This window comes from Sminthopsis crassicaudata, chromosome 6 (assembly GCF_048593235.1).
Source record: "Sminthopsis crassicaudata isolate SCR6 chromosome 6, ASM4859323v1, whole genome shotgun sequence".
NCBI lineage: Eukaryota > Metazoa > Chordata > Mammalia > Dasyuromorphia > Dasyuridae > Sminthopsis > Sminthopsis crassicaudata.
Window position 1 is genome coordinate 180,482,455 of NC_133622.1, and position 20,137 is coordinate 180,502,591.

The 20,137-nt window shown below is 41.4% G+C and overlaps 2 protein-coding genes across 29 annotated transcripts in view; one reads left to right on the plus strand and one right to left on the minus strand.

Moving 5' to 3' along the window:
* The window catches only part of ASAH1 (N-acylsphingosine amidohydrolase 1), a 168,552-nt gene that overhangs the window by 144,955 nt on the left and 3,460 nt on the right, over window positions 1–20,137 (plus strand). The window lies entirely within an intron of this gene.
* The window catches only part of PCM1 (pericentriolar material 1), a 93,335-nt gene that overhangs the window by 72,494 nt on the left and 704 nt on the right, over window positions 1–20,137 (minus strand). For 12 of the 28 annotated variants that reach the window (XM_074274041.1, XM_074274039.1, XM_074274040.1 and 9 more), the window contains exons 2-8: window positions 13,247–13,366; window positions 11,206–11,451; window positions 10,169–10,438; window positions 8,875–9,045; window positions 8,571–8,687; window positions 6,714–6,902; window positions 1,083–1,205 (exon numbers count right to left, since the gene is read on the minus strand). In XM_074274041.1, coding sequence (XP_074130142.1) covers window positions 1,083–1,205; window positions 6,714–6,902; window positions 8,571–8,687; window positions 8,875–9,045; window positions 10,169–10,438; window positions 11,206–11,451; window positions 13,247–13,342 — 1,212 coding nt within the window. In that variant the 5' untranslated portion in view covers window positions 13,343–13,366. Of the gene's footprint in view, window positions 1–1,082; window positions 1,206–6,713; window positions 6,903–8,570; window positions 8,688–8,874; window positions 9,046–10,168; window positions 10,439–11,205; window positions 11,452–13,246; window positions 13,367–19,943; window positions 20,082–20,137 lie in introns of those variants that run through there. The other 16 variants (XM_074274049.1, XM_074274047.1, XM_074274042.1 and 13 more) reach the window with 10 other exon arrangements.

Sequence of the window (20,137 nt, forward strand, 5' to 3'; positions counted from 1 at the left end):
TGCAGTTTTTATTAAGAACACAGAAAGCAGGAGTAAGGGAGAAAGGAGATAGACAACAGATGACAAAAGGTAAAAAAAAAAAAAACTGGTGGAAGTCATGATCCTATAGAGATGTGTATTATATTATATTGTATCAACCTCTTTTGGTGACTATAGTGTGCCTCAAGGAAATCCTCTAAAAATGACGATTAGATTCTTTTCCTAGGGAGTAATCAACTGTTAAGAGTTCAGTACCCCAGAAGCATAACTAAATAATGATGTACACCTCAGATTTCTCCACATTGTGACTCAAGGAGTAGAGAAACATCTACTTATTCAGAGTCTGGCTCACAAAAGCTTTCTGAGGCCCATGGCTATTGGCTGTCAGGTCACTCTCTTCCAACTTAGGCTCACTTGGAGGCCTGCAATGTTCTTGCTGTAAACTCCTTCTTTAAGATCACTGGCAAAAGTGTCATTCAGGTTTCATCTTTGATCATTCGTGGTTTGGGGATCGTGCTGGGCTCCTGAATGAAAGGCCAATGGAGCATAAGCTAGAAAGGTTTTACCATCCTGGAAAATCTGAGAATCAGAAGGAGCCTGCTTTCAAAGCTGGGGAGAGGCTCACCCAAAGCAGAAGCCTGCTTCAGGACAGGGAGATAAAACTCTCCCTAAAATAAAATCAGTTATATATATAGCCTAAAAACTTTAACTTGGCCTTTGGCACAACAAATATGAGGTCCTTGTCTAGGGGTCCACACAAAGGTAGATGGACGTACTACTGAAGGAAATGGAGGAAAGTATCTCAGTCTGGATGACCTGACCACCACTAAAAACTAAGGAAAAAGTTGCAGCGAAATGAAGAGATGAAATGCAAAGATTTTTCAAGAAACAACTTTTCATGAGCTATGGGATTACCTTGCACCACCATGATTCCCAAGTACTTGCAAAAAGTTTATCAGGAAAGAAATGCAGAAGACACACTAATGTCTACTACTGAAAAGGATGAAGAGGACAAGTTAGTTTAAAGAAAGTCTGGTGAAAGACTGAAAGAAGCAAAGCTCCCACCAGAGCCTTCCCTCCCTTGAGGATTGCCTCTCACTTACTCTGCATGAACTTGCGTTCACATCATGATTCACACACCGGCTCCCCCATGAGACAGGAGAGCTCCTTGAGGGCACGGACCCTATCTGTGCCTTTCTTTGAATCCCCAGCTCGTAGCACATTGCCTGGAAGCAATAATAATAAAGGAAGCGCTTAATAAGTGCTTGATGATGATGATGATGATGATACCACATAAGGATGAAAACAGAAGGAATCCACAGAATAAAAAAGGGATTAGCAGAGGTTATAAAACAAACTTTTTTCACCACTATCAGGTCAGTGGGTCCAATTGCCTTGGAAGTGGAGGTTGTATAATACAAGAGAAAGAGCTCCGGGGTCTCTGGAGTGAAAGGTCCTGGGCTTGAACCCTAGCTCTATCACCACCTATTTTGGTGACTCTGCTTTTGGTGCTTGAGCCGCCCATCCCGTAAAACAAACAGTGTTGTCCAAGTTTGTGAGCCTGTGATTCTCACAGAGAAGGCAGAAGGGGCACATGAGACCACCACTCCAGGAAAAGCAACCAGGCTAGATATCAAGTTGGCCACAACTGTGAAGGCATTGAGGGAATGATCCACAAGCTAGGAGAAAGAGAGGGACATACAAAGGGGTGGGGGAAAAAAGAATTATAACAACCTCTGTACCTAATTTCTAGCAATAAGCATCTACTCACCTATGTATCAAAGGCATCCTAATGAAATATTTGTAGGCTTTCAGGAGCAAACTCCACATCAGGCTACACATCTACCATCACCCATAGAGGAAGGCAGAAGGGAGAAGGGAGAAGGGAATAAACATTCACAGAGAATCTATCCCCAGCAGCACCAAACTCCAGGATACGTGCAAAGATGATCTTGTGGATTCTCACAACAACCTTGCCAGGAAGGTGCTATTATGCTCCCCATTGTACAGTAAAGGAAACTGAGGCAAACAGAGGGGAAGTAACAACAGAATAGAATATGTAGAAAACACAAGGTCCCCTGTGCTTATTTTTTGATTATTTAAAAAAGACGACGACGATGACAACTGATTTGGTAAAGAAAAGTACCATCCTCCAGGTTTTCATCCATCCTTAGCGTCCAAGATATCATGAAAGCTAAAACATTACTATCCTTCTGCTCACAAGCCCAGGCAAGGCCTCCAAAAGGCAGGGACACTCACCAAAGCTGTCTCCCCCTGTGGCTGTGAAGGAGGACTGACCCAGAGTTTGTGGCAAAGAGTACTTCCCCTCCAGATAAGGAGGTCCTCCACAAGGAGGCATCCAATGCCATGAACATGACAGAACCTCCTGGGAGAGATCTGCTGCCATTAAAAAAAAAGGTTTGAATCTCTAGAGGATGGCAGACAGGTTGGATGGTCTTCAACTCCCATAATGACCGCCAACTAAAGCCCATCCTCTTAGTACCAGTATTCTCCAGTGTTGCAGAGAGAGAACACTGATCTTGGAGGAATTCCCAATCTGCTAAAACCCTAAGGGTACTTCTCACTAGACATAGACTGTCCTTGAGCCAAAGTATAGGAAATGACCCCCAGACTAGATCAGCAGGACCCTCAGAATTCTTGTAAGAAGTTCCATACAAACAGACATAGGGTTACATGTCATAAGATGAAAATAAAACTAAGAGAAAAGAGCTAAACCTTCATAAAAAGTACAAAAACAATCTTTAGCTATAGAAAGCTAAGTTCCTATGTGTACCTGTCCCATGTTGGAGTAAGATTGAGCTTATCTTGTAATCTGAAAAATTAAGAATTTATTTTAGAGAGAAAGAAGCTTCCCCTCTTAGAGGCTACAAGAAACTAAAGAGGCTAATGATTCTCCCCCCAAACCACAGAAGGGGAACAAAAAATCCTTTTGCATAGGTGGGAATGGAGAGAGAGAGAGAAAGATGGTATCCCCAAAAGCAAAAGCCTTGGGTCTACCATCCAGGCTGGTAACCCATTCAACCCAATAAATAATAATCATGTACTATGTGACCAAATACGTATTGTGCATCTCCAGTATGCAAAACATTGGCTAGTTGTCAAAGCGGTCCCAGTGGAGGGAAGTCAGCCCTCCCCAGGAATGCAGAATCTAGCTGGAGACCTCAAGCTCACTTAACAGAAACAAGACTGGGTAGCACAAATTATAAATGCTTCAGGAATTCAAAAGGAAAAATCAGTGAGGACTGAACTAACTACTAACTACTGAAGTAGTTAGGTAAAGTTCAAGAAAATGAGACTTAAGACAAGAGAATGAGTTTTCTTACAGTCACTAATCAGAAGCACAGTACTCATGAGGTGGGAGTGAAATAATGTCTTTAAAAAGAGCCTTAGATTCAGAACATCATTAGTTAATTATTTTCTATGGAGACTAGTACGTGAATAACAAAACTGACAATTTCATGAGGTGGCAGCAATGGCTAATTATGCCCAAATGAAACCAAATTGAACTGGTTAACCCTTTGGTTAGCAGGCCAGTGGAGTGTCAGACTTCGTGGCATACATATATGGATTCATCATTATCTCATTTTGAGTTTTTATTTCTGTGTTTTTTAAGAATGGATACAACTCCCTGGAAATATAAAATGTATAGCTCACAAAGAGCACACTTCAATAACTGTTAAGAGATTAAGCCAAGCATTTCAAAAATTGTTCAAGTCTACAATGAACCAGAACAATAATACCCAAGTACAAAATAAAATATGGTTAGAAATTAAAAAGCCATACCAAGAACTGACAAATATATAGAAAAGTGTCTTGAAAACAAGCAAAACCCTCAAAGGGACCTCTCAGATAGAGAGTATCTTTGCTCTTTCAATAGTGTTATAAGGCTTCTTTTTTTAAGTTGGAAGAACAATGCAAAGACCAATTTAAAAAAACAAAACAAAACAAAAACAGACCAATTGCTAATTTTTTCTACATTGAAAAAATAATTGTTGTGGCCAAGGTAATATAAAGGCTGGCATTCTGAAGATTGGAAAAAGGTAATTCTTAGGCTGAAGCTTACTTCTCAAACCAACCTATACCAAATTTGTCATTACAAGAGTTGAAAATGAACTCTAAGGTCTGGGCAACTTCATCAGAGTTTAAGGCATCCACTTCCAAGAAATGTTTGGGTTTTTTTTTTTTCCATCTCCAGGGAGCCTAGAAGACTTTGAGAGAACTGATTGGTAAGCTGAGGAGATAAAGATCTCTAAATTCTGATACTGACAAACTGAAAAGCTACAAAATTCCAGAATACAAAACTTTCCAAAAGGAGATGGCCTACTGTTATAGGACTGTATATACCATGTCATACACATCGAAAAAGGTTAAACTGATCCAAGAGATAGGAGAATAAATATTCTCCAACACCTTGTTAACTCATCCAATTTCAGCCCCATTTAAAACCTATAAGTTATAATCAAGGAAAAATAGCCTGTTTGTCACCTCAATATTTAAAAGAGTGTTGTGAAGAGAAGGGGCTTGCTCAGGACCACATGGCCAAGTAGTGTCAAAGTGAGATGTTAATCTAGGTGTTCCAGGTATAACATTCTATATGCAATGAATGTTGCATTATGTGTAATAAATTATACTTCATGACTGATTAAGATAAACTTCTAGCTCTCTGATGGAGTCTTGATTTTTCTATCCTTTTTTTAATGCTAGAACACAACAGCATTTGAGAAGGGGACACTGAGAGGAAAAACATGAGTGACACTTTACAAAACAAAGAAATGGATATGAGTTCAGTTCAGCATTAAGGATGTCATTTTTTCTAAGGATTATAAGTCATTTTGACTAATGTGACATTTATATTATAAAACAGAGTAGGCATTATTCATTAGGAATGCTAAGACTGGAAAACTGGAGTGAAACTGAAGCAAATCTAAGAAGAAAAAGTTTATCTGGGATTTCATTGATACAGGGTACCAGAGGCCATCATCATTATCTAACACAGAGCAGAACACAGCTAAGAATTTAAACAGATCTTTAAAAGTTGCTTGGGAACCTAGAGAAGCTAAGTTACTGCCCAGGTTGCTGTTTTGGGGCAGATTCGAACTCAGATCTTCTTACCAACAAGGCTAGCTCACATTGCATCTCAGGAGATCATTTAGAAAAATTATATAACAGAATTGCAAACAGAAAACAAACGAATCATTTGACCCAAATACAAATTTAGCTTATATTTTAACCAAATAGCATCTGGTGAGGCATCAAATAAAAACATTAAACTAAACACACTGCCTACAAACACACTGCCTACAGACATATTTTCAAATAGTTCACAAACTACAATTTGTGGCTGCAGTGTTAAGTGCATTCTTAACCATCTTTTAAGAGCACCAATGGGTAATAAGAGTGTATATGTGTGTGTACAGAATATAGTGAAAAGTCAAGTTGAATTTCTTTTCCCATTTGAGTTCAAAGGCCTTCTGAAATCTATCCATGTGTGGCTCACAAGCTAAGAACCTGTTCCCTCACCCACTGTACCTTTGTTCACATCAACGCTTCACTAGCCCCTGCTGTTCTCCCTCTTCTATTTGGCTATGGAACAAAGAGTCCCCAGCTGTCCTTTCATCAACAACTCCAAATTCCCTTAGCAGTCCAGCCAAACAACCAATACAACATTGGCTAAGTTGTATTATCTTTTCTCGATTTTAAAGTAATCATTTGAATAAAAGAAAGGCAGTCAACCCAGTCTTATGCATAGAGAGTTGGTCTAGATCTGGAGTCAAGTCCTGAAACTTGAGCAAATCACTTATCTCAGAGCTCTAGGCAACTGCCTTAGACTTTAAGTGAGCTATAGCAAAGATGCTGACTTGCTTTGACATTTCTTTACTTTGGAATTTTCAATAATAATGAAACCATATATCTAAATCCTTATCCCACACAAATAAAAAAAGGAAATATCAGCAAACAAAAAAAGTTTTACCTCGAGAAAGTCAGTCTTATAAAATAACATTTCTTGTCAAGTTGAAACAGACTAGCTTCAAAATAAAATTATTTCCAATGGGGCTAACTTAGATGGATGGGTAATTACTTTATAGCCACATGTGCTCTAAAGACAAAATAGGGCACACTAAAACAGTTTAAAACATTTATGAGAAATGTTGGAGGAAATGATTCCAATACTCAACCTGTCTACTGAGTAATGAGTTTAAAGAATTTTTCACTAACATATAAATAAGCAAAAGCAAACACTAAAAATATTTCCTTCCAGCCAAAGACAAGGCAAAATAAATAAATAAAAAATGGATCTGCTGTATTTTAAATGCTGTTAGCTCTAGGAATCAACTGATAAGCTAGCAAAGAACTGGTCCTCACAACTGAAACTCCCAATATGTTCTTAACTTGGAAACTAAGATTATCAGACAAATCCAAGTAGCAACTCTTTTTAAGCTACAAAAGGCTTAGAAAATATTGCCCCTTTGTACAGAGATAGGGGATGGCTTAAGTGGTTAATCTTTAGATTCATGCAATGTGAACAACTCTTAAAAATCCAAGAAATTAATAACAGTGACCGTTTTAAACAACGATCACCACAGAAAGTCAAGAAAGCAGGTACATAAGAGAGGCCGCCCCACCCCCCATCCCACACTCCCAAAACCCACCCCCCAATCCCCAAGCTCTCCAGGAGAGCCCCCCCCCCCCAACAAGGGGTGCAGCATCTGTACCTTTGCGGATAATCCACGTCCTTGGCTATACTTCCTATTAGGCCATATTTCCCTGTCATTCTGAGCAGCTCTGTCACCTTTCCCTTTTGGACTTGTAGGGACGTCAATGTCTGAAACCTGTTCTTGGGAAGCTGAATCCCCTAGTTTGTCCTCAATGCACGGCCGAATTCTCAGACTACAAGATGCCTCCTTTATTAAATAGTGTAGCGCATTAATTCTCTTAATACACACTCCTGTTTTAACACATATTTAAAGGCAGCCTCAAAAATAAGGCCCACCCACTCACCAGCCCTCCCCTGCCCTGCCCATACCCAGCCCGACCTCACTCTCCCCAGGACAAGTCACTGAGGGCCTGCTTATTAACAGGGGCAGTCAATGGAATTGTGGCTGAGCTCTGAGTAGCAGCCAAGTGATTACTGCCAAGGTGATGTCTGACTGTCTTATCTCCCTCACCATCCTCACAGCTTTTCTCCCTCACCCTTTGACTGAGAACTAACACTTCTCCACTACTGCTTCTCCACCACCTAAGTCAAAGGTAGCATCTTTATGAACATAACTCCACCTCCAACTTCTGATCACAATTGCCAGAATAAAAAAGGGGGGAAGGTTGATTTGGGGCAAATTTTGTTAGCTGGAAGAATAAAATTCATGTCTGCTGAAGCCCACTTCCACCCAATCTGCTCAACTTGTCAAAAGCAGCCAGTTCTACAGTGACTGCTATAGAAATAACAAAATGAATATTAAAACATTTTAGTTTCCTCAAGGGAAGAAACTGGGGGAGGGACAAATAAGAATGCCTAAAGGAAATTTTATCAATTTTCTAATGCCAATAATTCTTTTGCATCATCCTCAATACTCCCCCCACCCCTAACCCCACTTTTGTACTGCCCAGAAATCTTAGACAACTATTCTGCCTATTAGCTCCCTTCTTTCACCAAGGGCATTTCACCAATGAAGTTGAATTATTTAAACCTCCAGCTGTCTGACCAAAAAGCAAACAGAAACAGGAGCTCCTGGGTAAGAATATCAGCAAACTTATCTATAGTACATACAGTGGGGCAGGTCCATTGCTGAAAATTGAATAGCTATCACCTCACTAAGTCCTCATTGCTACCATGAGACAGAAGGACCATTATTAAGGCTAGGGCTGGTATTCTCACTTTTTATGAGTCTAATTAATTAGTCTATTCTACAAATTGCTGCCCAAAGTTTCAGGAAATCCCTCCTCTTTCCATAGAAAAGTCAAGTTTGATAGCTCCCAGTTTTTCTAGAAGATTTTAGTCAAATCTCCCCCTCTGATCTACCAGTGCCCAAGCAAATTCCCTCAATGAAGGGCAAAGCAGCTTGAACAGAAAACTTTGTCTTCTTACATGGTTTAGGAGTCACTGGGCTGTGAGTGCTTGAGTTAACCCTGAAGAGATGAGAGGTTCAAAAGGCATGTGACTTTGGGTCTCAGCAACTTTAACCTGGAGCTCTCCAGCTGAAAACCTCCAGGGACACTGACATCTCCCACAATAGCAAGAGATTAAAGTGATCTCTTTCCATGTCTTATTTTCAGAAGTGGTTAAACACTCCTCAATGAGAAAACTGTATTGTAACAGCAACTCTTAAGTTTTGCTAATTAAAGTGAAGCCCAATCACTCTCAAAAATACTCAAACCATGAAAATCACCTTTTTCTGTAAAGAAAGATGTTGAGTAATACATACTGTAAAACATCTATGACACAGCTCTAGAAATCTGGACTTGCTGATATGCTCTGACCCAAGTCACAATTCTTTTTAAATACTATCAAACAAGAGAGCAACAAGAATTGTCATCTTCATTCCCAGCACCATAACGACTAAAAAGCAGCTTACCGTGGTGTCTGAAGCCCCAGACTGCACATCTATGTTTAGCGATGTGCTCTCAGCTACAGAACCAGATCCCACAGCGGAATCTATAGTCCGAACATCCTCCTCCTCATTTTCTCTAGCCTGAAATATTGTAGTAGTATAAATCATACAACTATTAAAAAGGGATAACAGCAAATGAAAATGGATGGCACTTTTGTCTTGAACATAACACACCGCTCCCATGATACCATTAGAATACACATCAGGTAATGATTCCTGCTTACACAGGACTGAAATTGGATCAATGTTCAAAAGATCTAAAACTCACAAGCATCTTTTGCAGAAATTTCAGGTAGGACTTTTCTTGTTCTTTAAGATGATCTATAAGGTGTGTGAGGCGCTCAACATTAGCAGATCTCTCATTTTTCTCTACCAGATCATCCCGCATGGAACTAGCCTTGGCAATATAGTCTCGAATTTGAACCAGCCTGCTCACAATCTGCAGAGAGGACATTCCATCAGTTAAGGCTCGCATCACAGGGAGACTTGTGTAAGATCTGAACACTAGCAAGTCACTGACCCTGGAAGCTTTCACCCCACTGTAGGCCTCATACTCACATGACAGACGGAGCAGGATCAGAAGTACCCATATCACAGGGTTCATGGTGGCAACATCATTCATTTGAAGGAACAATTTTTAAAGTAGTTAAGCTCGTAAATTTGTTTTTAAAAATTAGCCCAAGGATACTGTGTAGGCTGAGGGGAAGAGCAGTTGCTTCCAATTAGACACTAAAGTCCAAAAAAGAATCCAAATGACTATAAAACTCTAAAAGATTGATATGGGAGACTGAGTCCAAAAAGCAACTTCTGGCAGGTATCCATCATGATGCACCTCAGTCCTCTACATCTTGTCTGTCCTTCCGTTCGTCTGTCCACCAGCAAGGATTAGATGACTCCTAAGTGCCGGGCAGTGGGCTAGGCAAGGGCACTTGGGGATGGCATCTAACACATGTCCAATAGTAACCAATGGTCATAACAATAACCCAAAGGTCAGTAGAGCAGCTGTCATGTTTTTTAAAAATCTATCCAAACGGTTTCATCTAAGCCTCTCCAAGAGCCTATAAAGTATGTGTTATAAGTATGACTGTAGCCCTTTTATTCAGATGATGGTGTTGAGGCTTGGGGAAAACCTGGGATTGCTTATAACCATCAGGGAGGTGGGACTGAGTCCAACATTTTATTATCAACCAAAATGCCGGTGGTCCCAATGTGACCACAAGGTCCTCAGAGCACTTCTGAAGGGAAGAACAATGAACTTAAGACTAGAAACTTTCTAGACATTTGGGTGTCTTTTGTTACTCTAATTTTTGAATCAGTTGTTTCTAGATTTCAGTACTGTTCTTAGCAAACCTTAATATATTTTTAATACATTAAGAAGAGTAATAAGAATTTTTTTTTCTCTAGTGGGGGAAAACAATCAAATTAACTAACCAGAAACCACAGTGGAACTAACCATGTATATAACCCACACATAAGTTATAGTTCTTTTTAAAGGTTCTCTCATCTGGGGTGGGGATGATGTGGGTAAAACAGAAAGAACACGTAAGTGATAAAAGCATTACCTGGCTGCTATCCATTGCAGGTTCTCCTCTACCATCTTCTTCAGAGACTTGACAGTTTTGTAAAAGATCTTTACTCAAAGCAGATGCAAATAACTCTTTACATTGAGATGACCCACTTGTCTCCCTTGTTTGAGGACCTGTGCCAACATCCTTGCTTTTGTTTGTATTAATCTGCATTGACAAAAAGTTGTACGGCTTTCTGTTTTCTGCAAGTTGGCGTTTGTTGTTTGCAGCTGTTGCTCTGCCTTGAGAATCGCTTCCAATGCTCCTCTATAGAGTGAAAAGAAACCCCATCTCGCCAACATGAAAAAGCTCAGACACATCCAAAGTCATTTTACGTTGTTCCAAATTACATTTCCTTTCAAGTACTGACCAGGCAGCTCTTACACAGCCTTCTCATTTAATTCACAATATTCTCAAACCACTCAGACATGACTTCCAACTGGCTCTTCACTGGGTCAGAGACAGTTTGATGTCTCTGAATTACAGTCACAACACTTAACTTGCCCATAGGATTTCTGGGAGGCTAAGGCCTAATGAGCAAAGTCAACTGGCACATCAACCTAAGAAGTTGGTTTATAAAAGCCAGTTCAAACTGCTAAATGATTCCATCACCCTGGGCTCAAATCTACCAGAATGCCAATCTTATGCGCTCCTTGTATAAGAGAGGTCTAATGCTGAGAAGTTTGCTGGGAAAATTTTTTTAAAACTCAACTAATTGTAGTAGAGTCAGCAAATCCAGCATTTCTGAACCAAGACTACTGACAAATAGAATAGACATCTAAAAATGAATCTTGGATTCACCCTTGTAAACAAATGTTATGTGTGTGTTCAATTACAAAGCATGAAGTTGAGTACAACAATCAGCATTTTTGTGACCTCCGAAATCTAACTGTTTGAGCCAGAGATAAGCACTTGCCTGGGGAGCAGCTGTCAGTCATCACACAGTTAGCACTAGTATTCAGTATTCACCAAAATGGGAGAAAAGGTCCCCATGATGTAAAGTAAGGTTATCTCCTCCCCACCAATTCACAAACCTGATCTAAGTCGCTGAAATTTATCCGCTGCTTCAGCTTCTCTAATTCTGCTTGCTCAGGAACAGACATCTGTGTCATATATCTACTGTGAGGAAAGGTGTGAGGAGTCCTTGTCCTTCTCCGTCCAACGCCCGGAGACGACTCAGGGGAAATGTCATTTGTTACCCTTTTTTCACTCTCTACACCAAATTTCTTCTTGTTTTTCTCTGCTGATCTATTTGCTTTCTTTTGTTGGCTACCCCAATCCTTGAAAAGGAGGAGAGAAAAAAGCAACTGAGTTAATTAGTCCTTTAGTAAAGATAAGATTTTTATTTAAGAAACAAAATTTGTTTGGCTTTAAAACACTAATAAATAATATCAGTTTTCAGGCAATTAAATAGTTTCATAGAATGACAATTTTCACTGGGCCCAATTTTAGAAACTGCTCATCCCAATTTAGAACTATGCTCAAAAAGTTATCAAACTGTACATACCCTTTGACCCAGCAGTGTTTCTAGTGAGCTTATATCCCAAAAAGATGTTAAAGGAGGAAAAGGGACCCACATATGCAAAAATGTTTGTGGCAGCCCTTTTTGTAGTGGCAAGAAACTGGAAACTAAACGGATGCCCATCAATTGGAGAATGGCTGAATAAGTTATGGTATATGAATGTGATGGAATATTATTGTTCTGTAAGAAATGATCAGCAGGATAATTTCAGGGAGGACTGGAGAGACTTCCAATGAACTGATGCTGAGTGAAATGAGCAGAACTGGGAGATCTTTGTACACAGCAACAATAATACTATACAATGATCAATTCTGATGAATGAGACCCTCTTCAACAATGAGATGATTCAAACAAGTTCCACTTGCTCAGTGATGAAGAGAGCCATCTATACCCAGAGAGAGGACTATGGGAACTGAGTGTGAAACACAACATAGCATTTTTACCTTTTCTGTTGATGTTTGCTTGTATTTTGTTTTCTTTCTCAGTATTTTTTCTTTCTTGATCTAATTTACTGTATAACAATATATGTATACATATATTGGATTTAACATATATTGTAACATATTTAACGTATTGGATTACCTGCCTTCTGGGGAGAGAGTGGGGAAAAGAAGGGGAAAATTTGGAACAGAAGATTTTGCAAGGGTCAATGTTGAAAAATGACTTATGCATGTGTTTTGTAAATAAAAAGAGGGAGGGAGGAAGGGAAGAAGGGAGGAAGGGAGGAAGGAAGGAAGGAAGGAAGGGAGGAAGGAAGGGAGGAAGGAAGGAAGGGAAGAAGGAAGGAAGGGAAGGGAAGAAGGGAGGGAGGGAGGGAGGGAAATTGTTTATCCTAAACTATATATCCTATGCTTCTGGAAGTGGGTCTTTTTCTAACCCTAGTTTCAACCTACATCAGGAATATGTTAACCATTGCCTTTGTATCTCCAGCAAGAGTACAGCACTTAAATGCTTTTAAACTGAATCTTTTATCCAAGCCTCAGGTGAAATACAGCATACTAGAGATGCTTCATGCAAAGTAAGAGAACCTGTTGAAATCATAGGATCTTTCATTGTTCCATGAAAATCCTGAAAAATTTAGATCAGTGGCATTCTAGCACAATGAGATGAACCTGGCAATGAGCCAACAGGGAAAGATCAATCCTTTCATTAGTGCATGGAGCTAATTACTGATTTTCACCCATCTAAGCCAGTCTAGAGCCCACAGACTCCCCTATGGCTAAGGGGATTTAAGAGAGGGACACAATGGAATAAGCTTCTGACTAAGAGTCTAAGGCCTTGGTTTCAATTTGGTTCATTTCCTTTCTGCTTGGATGACTTCAGTTCTTGTTTACCTCATCTGTAAATTCTCTTAAGTCCCTTCCCACCTTAATTTCTACATTTCAACAATTACTAAGCTTCCTTAATACTGCTTTCCCAAGAGAATAAAACACATTTGTGCAAAGAAACAAAAAAAGTTTTCACAGGCTAAGCTGGGCTGATCCTTTGGGGAACAGTGACTATAAGTAAACACTTGTCCCTGATATGACTATGATTATTAGGAAAAATCATACCATATTGTTCAGCCGGTCATCCACACTCTCATTACTCCAGCTTGGCAAATCTTGACCATTCCTGCCTTCTTCAAAAGGACCTCCTCCGGTGGCCATATTGTCCCATTAATCAAGAATTATCTGCAAAACAAAGAGAAGCTAAAAATAGACCCAGCCATAAGATCCTTTTTTTGGTACACAAAAAAGAAGAGCTTTCTTCTCATTTAACATAATTCCCTCCCATCAAAAGAAGGCTCAACAAAAAGGATGCTTTGCCATAACCCCCCCCCCCCCCCCACACACCACCACACACACACACACGATAGAGTCAGAGCCACACTGACTGGGGATCACCTTTCAGCAAGATGGGATTCTTTTAAGATTGCCTTTTCCTGCCTGACCCCTTCTCCAATCCAATAATCACCAAGTCCTCATTATTCTAGAGCCACAACTTTAATTCCCCTCTTTCTATTCCCACTGACATCATCATAATTCAGGCCCTCATTGCTACATACATGGTCTAAAGCAATCACTTCCTAACTCTCTCCCAATTTACAACTTTTCTTTCACAATAGTGCCAAATTAATCTTTCTTATATACAGATCTAATCGTGTCACATCTCTGCTCAAAATCCATCAATGATTTCTTACTGGCACCTGAATAAAGCACAAAATCCTCCTTAGCCTGGCATTCAAGGCCTACTACAATGTCACAATTGACTTTCCTCATGCCTCTCTCCACTACACACCCTATACCTGAATCTAGCTACTCAGTAGGTTTTGCATGTACAATATAAAGCATTTGAGTGCTTTTGTCCTATTCCTGGATTCAAGGCCCAAAACAAATGGATCTTTTAAAGTAAGTCTTCTGTGACTGCCTGGTACTATCCCTCTCATTCCATCCCAGGCCAGGCTAATCATTAGCAACAATTTTTTCTTTTTCTTTCCACCCTGCTACAATAGAATTAGACTCTCCAAAGTTATATCTGCTATGGCATTTAGTAAATCCTAATCTTAACATTATTGTACACTGGTGATATATATCGTCCAGTTGGCAATTACTATAGCCTCCCTTAGTCTCTCTTATCTATGTCTTTATTTTCTTTGTATCTTCTCTAATCCCTAAGATGAAAACCTGTGGTCCCTCCCTTGGACGGGAAGCACCCAAGATATGTACAATCAAAGAAATGAATGAGCCTCAAAAGCCTCAGAACTGTTCTATAAACAGACAGGCTCGTAAGAGAATCCTGGAGTTATAAGTTCAGCACAACTATTAGCTTATAAAAATAGAACTTCATCTCTAATTAACTCTTGGTTATCTTATCCACAATGAGAACCAAAAAAGCAAGGGCATGAGAACCCCCAAAGGCACAAAAGCAGATAAGACTAGTATTTGGGTTTAGAGCCCGTGGTGAGCTGCCTGGTTTCTGGAGACAGATGCAAAAAAGGAAACAATCCCAATACGCTAACGGGAGAAGCAAGAAATAGTTATTACAGTATGCATTAAGTAGTATTACAAACATAAAACACAAATAGAAAGTTAACTCAGGAGACAAAGCATCATCAGTTGGAAATGTTGGTGCTGTCTTTCTTTCTCCCTTCTCAGTTGGCCAAATCTGCTGATTTATCCTCTTTTACTTTCCAACCCCTTACAGGCCCTATCACCAGCTTCCATTAATCTCCTAATAAATTTTGTGGCTTCCAGTTTCTGCCTCTCCAGTTAATCTCTCTTATGCAGAGATCTGCATTATCTTCTATTCAAAACCTTCTCAAGACTTCACTGTCCACTTATTGACAACATCCAAACTCCTCAACCTCGCCTTCGAGGACTTCTCTCTTTTTAATAGCATCTTATTTTTCCAAATACAAGCAAAGAATTTTTTTTTGCAAAACCTTGTATTCAATTTTTTCTCCCTCTCCTTCCACCCAAGACAGCAAGCAATCTGATACAGGTTAAATATGTGCAAATCTTTTAAACATACTTCTATATTCATAATGCTACACAAGAAAAATCAGATCAAAAGGGGAAAAAATTTGAGAAAGGAAAAAAGCAAACAACAACAACAAAGTACAAATACAATGCTTTGATCCATATTCAGTCTCTGTAGTTCTCTCTCTGGATGTGGATGCCTCTTTCCATCACAAGTCTACTGAAATTGAAAAGCCTGGAAAGATTTACACGAATTGTTGCTAAGTGAAGTGATTAGAATCAAGAGAACCTTGTACACAACAACAAGATTATATAATGGTTCTGACTTTTTACAACAATGGGATGATTCAAGGCAATTCCACTAGAGTAGCCACTCTTGATCCCCATTCTGCCCTTTCCCACTTCTGTGGACCTACTCTGTTCCCCACATCTCCCTCTCTTCTTCTCCTGGTTGAATCATACCCATGATTCAAGAGCCAGCTCAGATGCCATTTTCTTCATGAAAGCTGTCTTAACCACCCTGCCTTAGACTCCCCCTGGCAGGCTCCATAAACCCCTCTGATACATTCATCTTGCAATCTATACTAGACTCTAAATGCCTCAATAGGAGGCAAGGACTGCTTTCTTTGTCTTTGTCTCCCCTAGGAGGGAGCTATGTTCCCTGCCCACAGTAAGAACCCAAGAAATATTTGTGGGATGTAACTAGAGAAGAGAACCAGTGTCCTAGGCTGAGAAATTCAGTTTGAACTGGAAGCAAGGGTAACAAATGAAACAATCAGGAGCAAGAGTGGAGTGCAGATGAGGCCATTTTCTCAGCTTAGATCAGCCACAAAGTAGTTCAACTTCAAACCTCTCTCAACCTATCAAAACCTCCCCCTTATTACTGATGCATGATTTGCTAACAGCTTTCATCTATCAAAGCCAGTCAGGTGATGGTGTAGGTTAAATGCCTTAGGTCTACTCCCTTATCACCTCCTTTTTCTGCTCTTGGTCAAGAGGGAGAGGAGGAAGGAAGAGAAGAAGGGAAGGGACAGACTGGCGGCCTGGTTAATCAATTCTACCTCATATTTCCTTCTCCCCCAAATACACAAATCCTTCTCCCTGCTCACTGTGCCACTCCATTCTCATTCCACAGATGAGCCAACAGAAGTCTACAAGTATGAGTAGTGGAACCCCACATCAATGTGGGATTCCCATTTGGAGTTTACTAAACTGCCCTCTAATTAAAAAACCTGCCTATTCTCAGATATCAACATCTGAGATAAAGAAAAATAGAAAAACAATCCAAAATAAGTTTTTTTTTAAATTAATTCCCAGTTTTTTATTGCTTTTAACTCTTCAATGTCAATGTACTACTAGTCAAGCTATTGATTACATATTAACAATAACTATTTAGAGGGGACATTAGAGGTCGCTGAATCCAGCACCTTCATTTTACAGACAAGAAACAGAGGGTGATAGAACAGCACAACAAATTCTAAAAATTTCACAAATTATTATGGTTGGGGTTGTTATTATTATTATATAATAACCATTATTATGATAATATATGATTATTATGTGTTCATGAATTGTGCTTCTACAGGAGAGTCTAGGAGGGAACTCATGAGCGCCCAACTATCTACCCAGCCCTGCACAACCCAGGACACCAGCATTCATGCATGAATACACACTGCACTTTGACTCCATCCAAAGCCGCCACAACAATCTGTTATGTTTCCCCACAGTTCTCTTCAGCACAAAACCCCACTAGACCAGAGTAGGTATGGAAACAGCAGATGCCAGAGATCATCCTTCCACTTTAAGTGCCACCCTCCCAGGTGCTGGGCACCCTTCTACTTCTCTGACCACTCTAACTCTTTCCTCTTGGCTAGCTCTGAAGTCTTTTGCCTCCAACTGCATCTTGCAAGTTCAGCTTTCAAAGGAACAATCATCCAACCAAACATAAAGGAACAATCAGAAACAAACCAAACTGCTTTTTCCTATGTATTTATTTTATGGTACATAAACTTTAATCTGCCTAGAGACAGTCTTTCTATCTGGGAGAATTCTCAAAAGATTAAACTATTTGTTTGTGTAACTCCTATCCTTAACAACAATCCAGTATTTACTGAGGACAGTTTGGTAACCAAACATACCGTGTAAGGCTGCTGCTAATGGGAACTGGGAGACAGAAAACCAATGTTCAAGCCTTCCTGGGAGGGAAAATACACAGGGACCAGCCACAGCTTCTCTCAAAGAACTGTCCCTAGTTTCCCTCTAGGCAACAATGGCTAGCTAGCCCCTCTAAACAGATCAGGATGAATTCTAGAGGATCTCTCAATGTTTTGGGCGAAGAAATTTTCTTTGCTGATGCTTTCTAGCCTTGACAACTTTTCTGTGGCTTAGAAGAGGTTAAGAATGAGACAATAATGGTGCATTCTTTATAAGCACTTTCCTCACTGCCAGCTCCCTGAGAAGTCAGGTCATGGTACCTACCCTACCAGCCCCATGGTTTACAAATGGGAAACTGAAAACTCAGGGGTGAAAAGTCTTGAACTGAAGTATTTTACCATCACAAGTCTTGTAAGAACTAAATTTTTCTGACCATAGAAGCACTATTCTTTTCTCCATCCTTCTATACTATGGGTCCTTAACCCAGGCTCTGGAAATATGTGTTGTTAAAAATGTGCTGACAACTGTTCTGCACAATGGATGACACTTCCTTTGTAACCCTATGCTTTATATAGGAACCATTTACACACATGAGTCTGAAGAGTTTGGGACTCCCTAAAAGGGGGAGAATCCTTGCTCTATATTTTCTATCATTGAGTTTAATTGTCAGCTCCAGGCAGATAATCACAGCTGGATATATAGTGTGGGAGAGGAGAGCAGAGTTAAAGCTGGAAGGTGCTTTACAGGGCACCTCCAACTCCTTCGTTTTACAAGTGAGGAAACAAAGGACAAGAGAGGTCAATGAAGTGAACAGTAAATATCTGCGCTAGGATTTGAACCCAGGTCTTCTGACTTCAGTCAATGCTTTCAACCTGAATGGATGCTCCCTCAGGCATCTCAAATCAACATTGAAATAGAATTCATTATATTTCCTTCAAACTTCCCTATTTTCATCATGGGAAGCTCCATTGTTCTAGGTATCCACATCTGTACATCCCCTTGACACCACAGTCTTCACCATTCCCTCTTCCTCATGGATGTCAATGACACCACTTGGCCATCACTATAGATCAAATTCCTCACTTCTCACTAGAATGTTGATAACCTCATAACTGAACTCTGTGCTAAGTCTCTCCCGTCTCCATCCAGCTGCCAGACTGACATTCATAAAGCTCAGCTCTGATCACCTCACTCAATAAACTAGCAGAGGTCCCCTGCTCTCTGTGGGAGCCAGCACAAATTCCTCTGGCATTCAGAGCCCTACAGAACCTTTTCCCCTTCCAGGACCTCCTGTGAGAAGCAGCTCCTGCAAGTCACAGCTCAGCCAATCTATCTCCCACTTCTGGCCCTTTCTCTGGCTGCCCCTCCATCTGGAAAGCAGTCCTTTTTTGCCTTTGTGTCTTAAGACTCTTTCCTTCACAGCTCAGCTTAAACACCACTTCTAAAATGAGGCTTTTCCTAATCTTCCCCACTCACTGCTTCCCTTCCTTCTTCCTCCAAACGATGCTTAAGAAAACCTTGTCACTTGACTGTTTCTACCTCCCCTGGACTCTGGGGACCCACTAGGAGCAAGTTCACCTACATTCTTCCTTTTCAGGAAGGATCTTGTGCCCACTTCACTCCACCAGCCACTGGAGGAAGGTTCCCAGGAAGGACGGGCTGACTCCCTGCTTCTTTCCCTCTGACTCTAACCCCGCTGGAAGCCCCTTGTGGGCAGGGGCAGCCGCTCATGGTGATTCAGCATCTCCACAGAGAAACTTTCTGACCCCTGGCTTCATGATGTCATTAAAGGCCACTTCTCCTCCACTTTGGCCATCTACCAGACGCAAACGACTCTCCACCGTGCCCTAAGACAAACCCTGGTATTCTACTCTTCTCAGTTCCTTATTCCCAGAAATCCAAATTTTGGCTCTCATTACTATCTCTTCAGGAATTCGATCTCTCCCTACATAACCAGGCTGCGAATTAAAATTAAAAAAAACCAAAACAAAAAACAAAAAAACTAACCTTGCACATTCGAAGGCACAAAGACAAGTGCTAACAAAAGTGTGTGTGGGGGAAGCTTTCTGTCTGGTCAGCAGACCCTCCCCGTGCCATTTGCCTTCTGGCCGGGAGGCCGTCTATTACAACCCTCGGCTAGCAAGGCTCTCCTGGGCTGTGCAACAAAAGCTGGCCCGCAGGCGGGCTCAGACCCCGGCCTCTTTCTGGGGGTAGCTCCCACAAGACAACCTGGCGAGGCGGGCAGAGGAGCGCCTCCTCCCCGTCCAGGAGGGGTGGGTGTCTACACCTGCCGGCCTCAGCGGTCCCGCAGCCCCATCCCTTGGGGTGCGGCTCCCCTCTCCCCCAAATCTGGATCAAGCAGACTTTTGAAAGCCCCCCAAACAAACTCGGATCAAGAGCTCTCAAAGCCCCTCCGGACAAAGTTGGACCAAGTAGAGCTCTGAAAGTCCCCCAAACAAACTCGGACCAAGTAGCGCTTTAAAAGCCCTGCTGCCTTCCCTTCCCCTCCCCCGCCCCCCCCCGCGTCTCTCCCAGCCACAACGCGGCCCCAGCCTCCCAAAGCGGGAGAAGAGTCCGGAGCCCCGGCAGGGCGCCCGACCGGCCCCGCGTGCGAAAGGCCCCGGACTTCGCGCACCTCGGCTCCGTCTCCCGGCGGGGCCCGACAGAGGTAGGCCGGTTAGTGTAGCGCCGGCCGCTCTCAGTCTCCTCCGCTAGGAGGGCTCCCGGAGCCGCCCCTTCCTCCGGCCACCCCACGCTGGCGCGGCGCTGGGCCGGAGAGCTCCGAGTGGTCAGCGGGACCGGCGCTCCAGACGCACAAGCAGCGCCCAG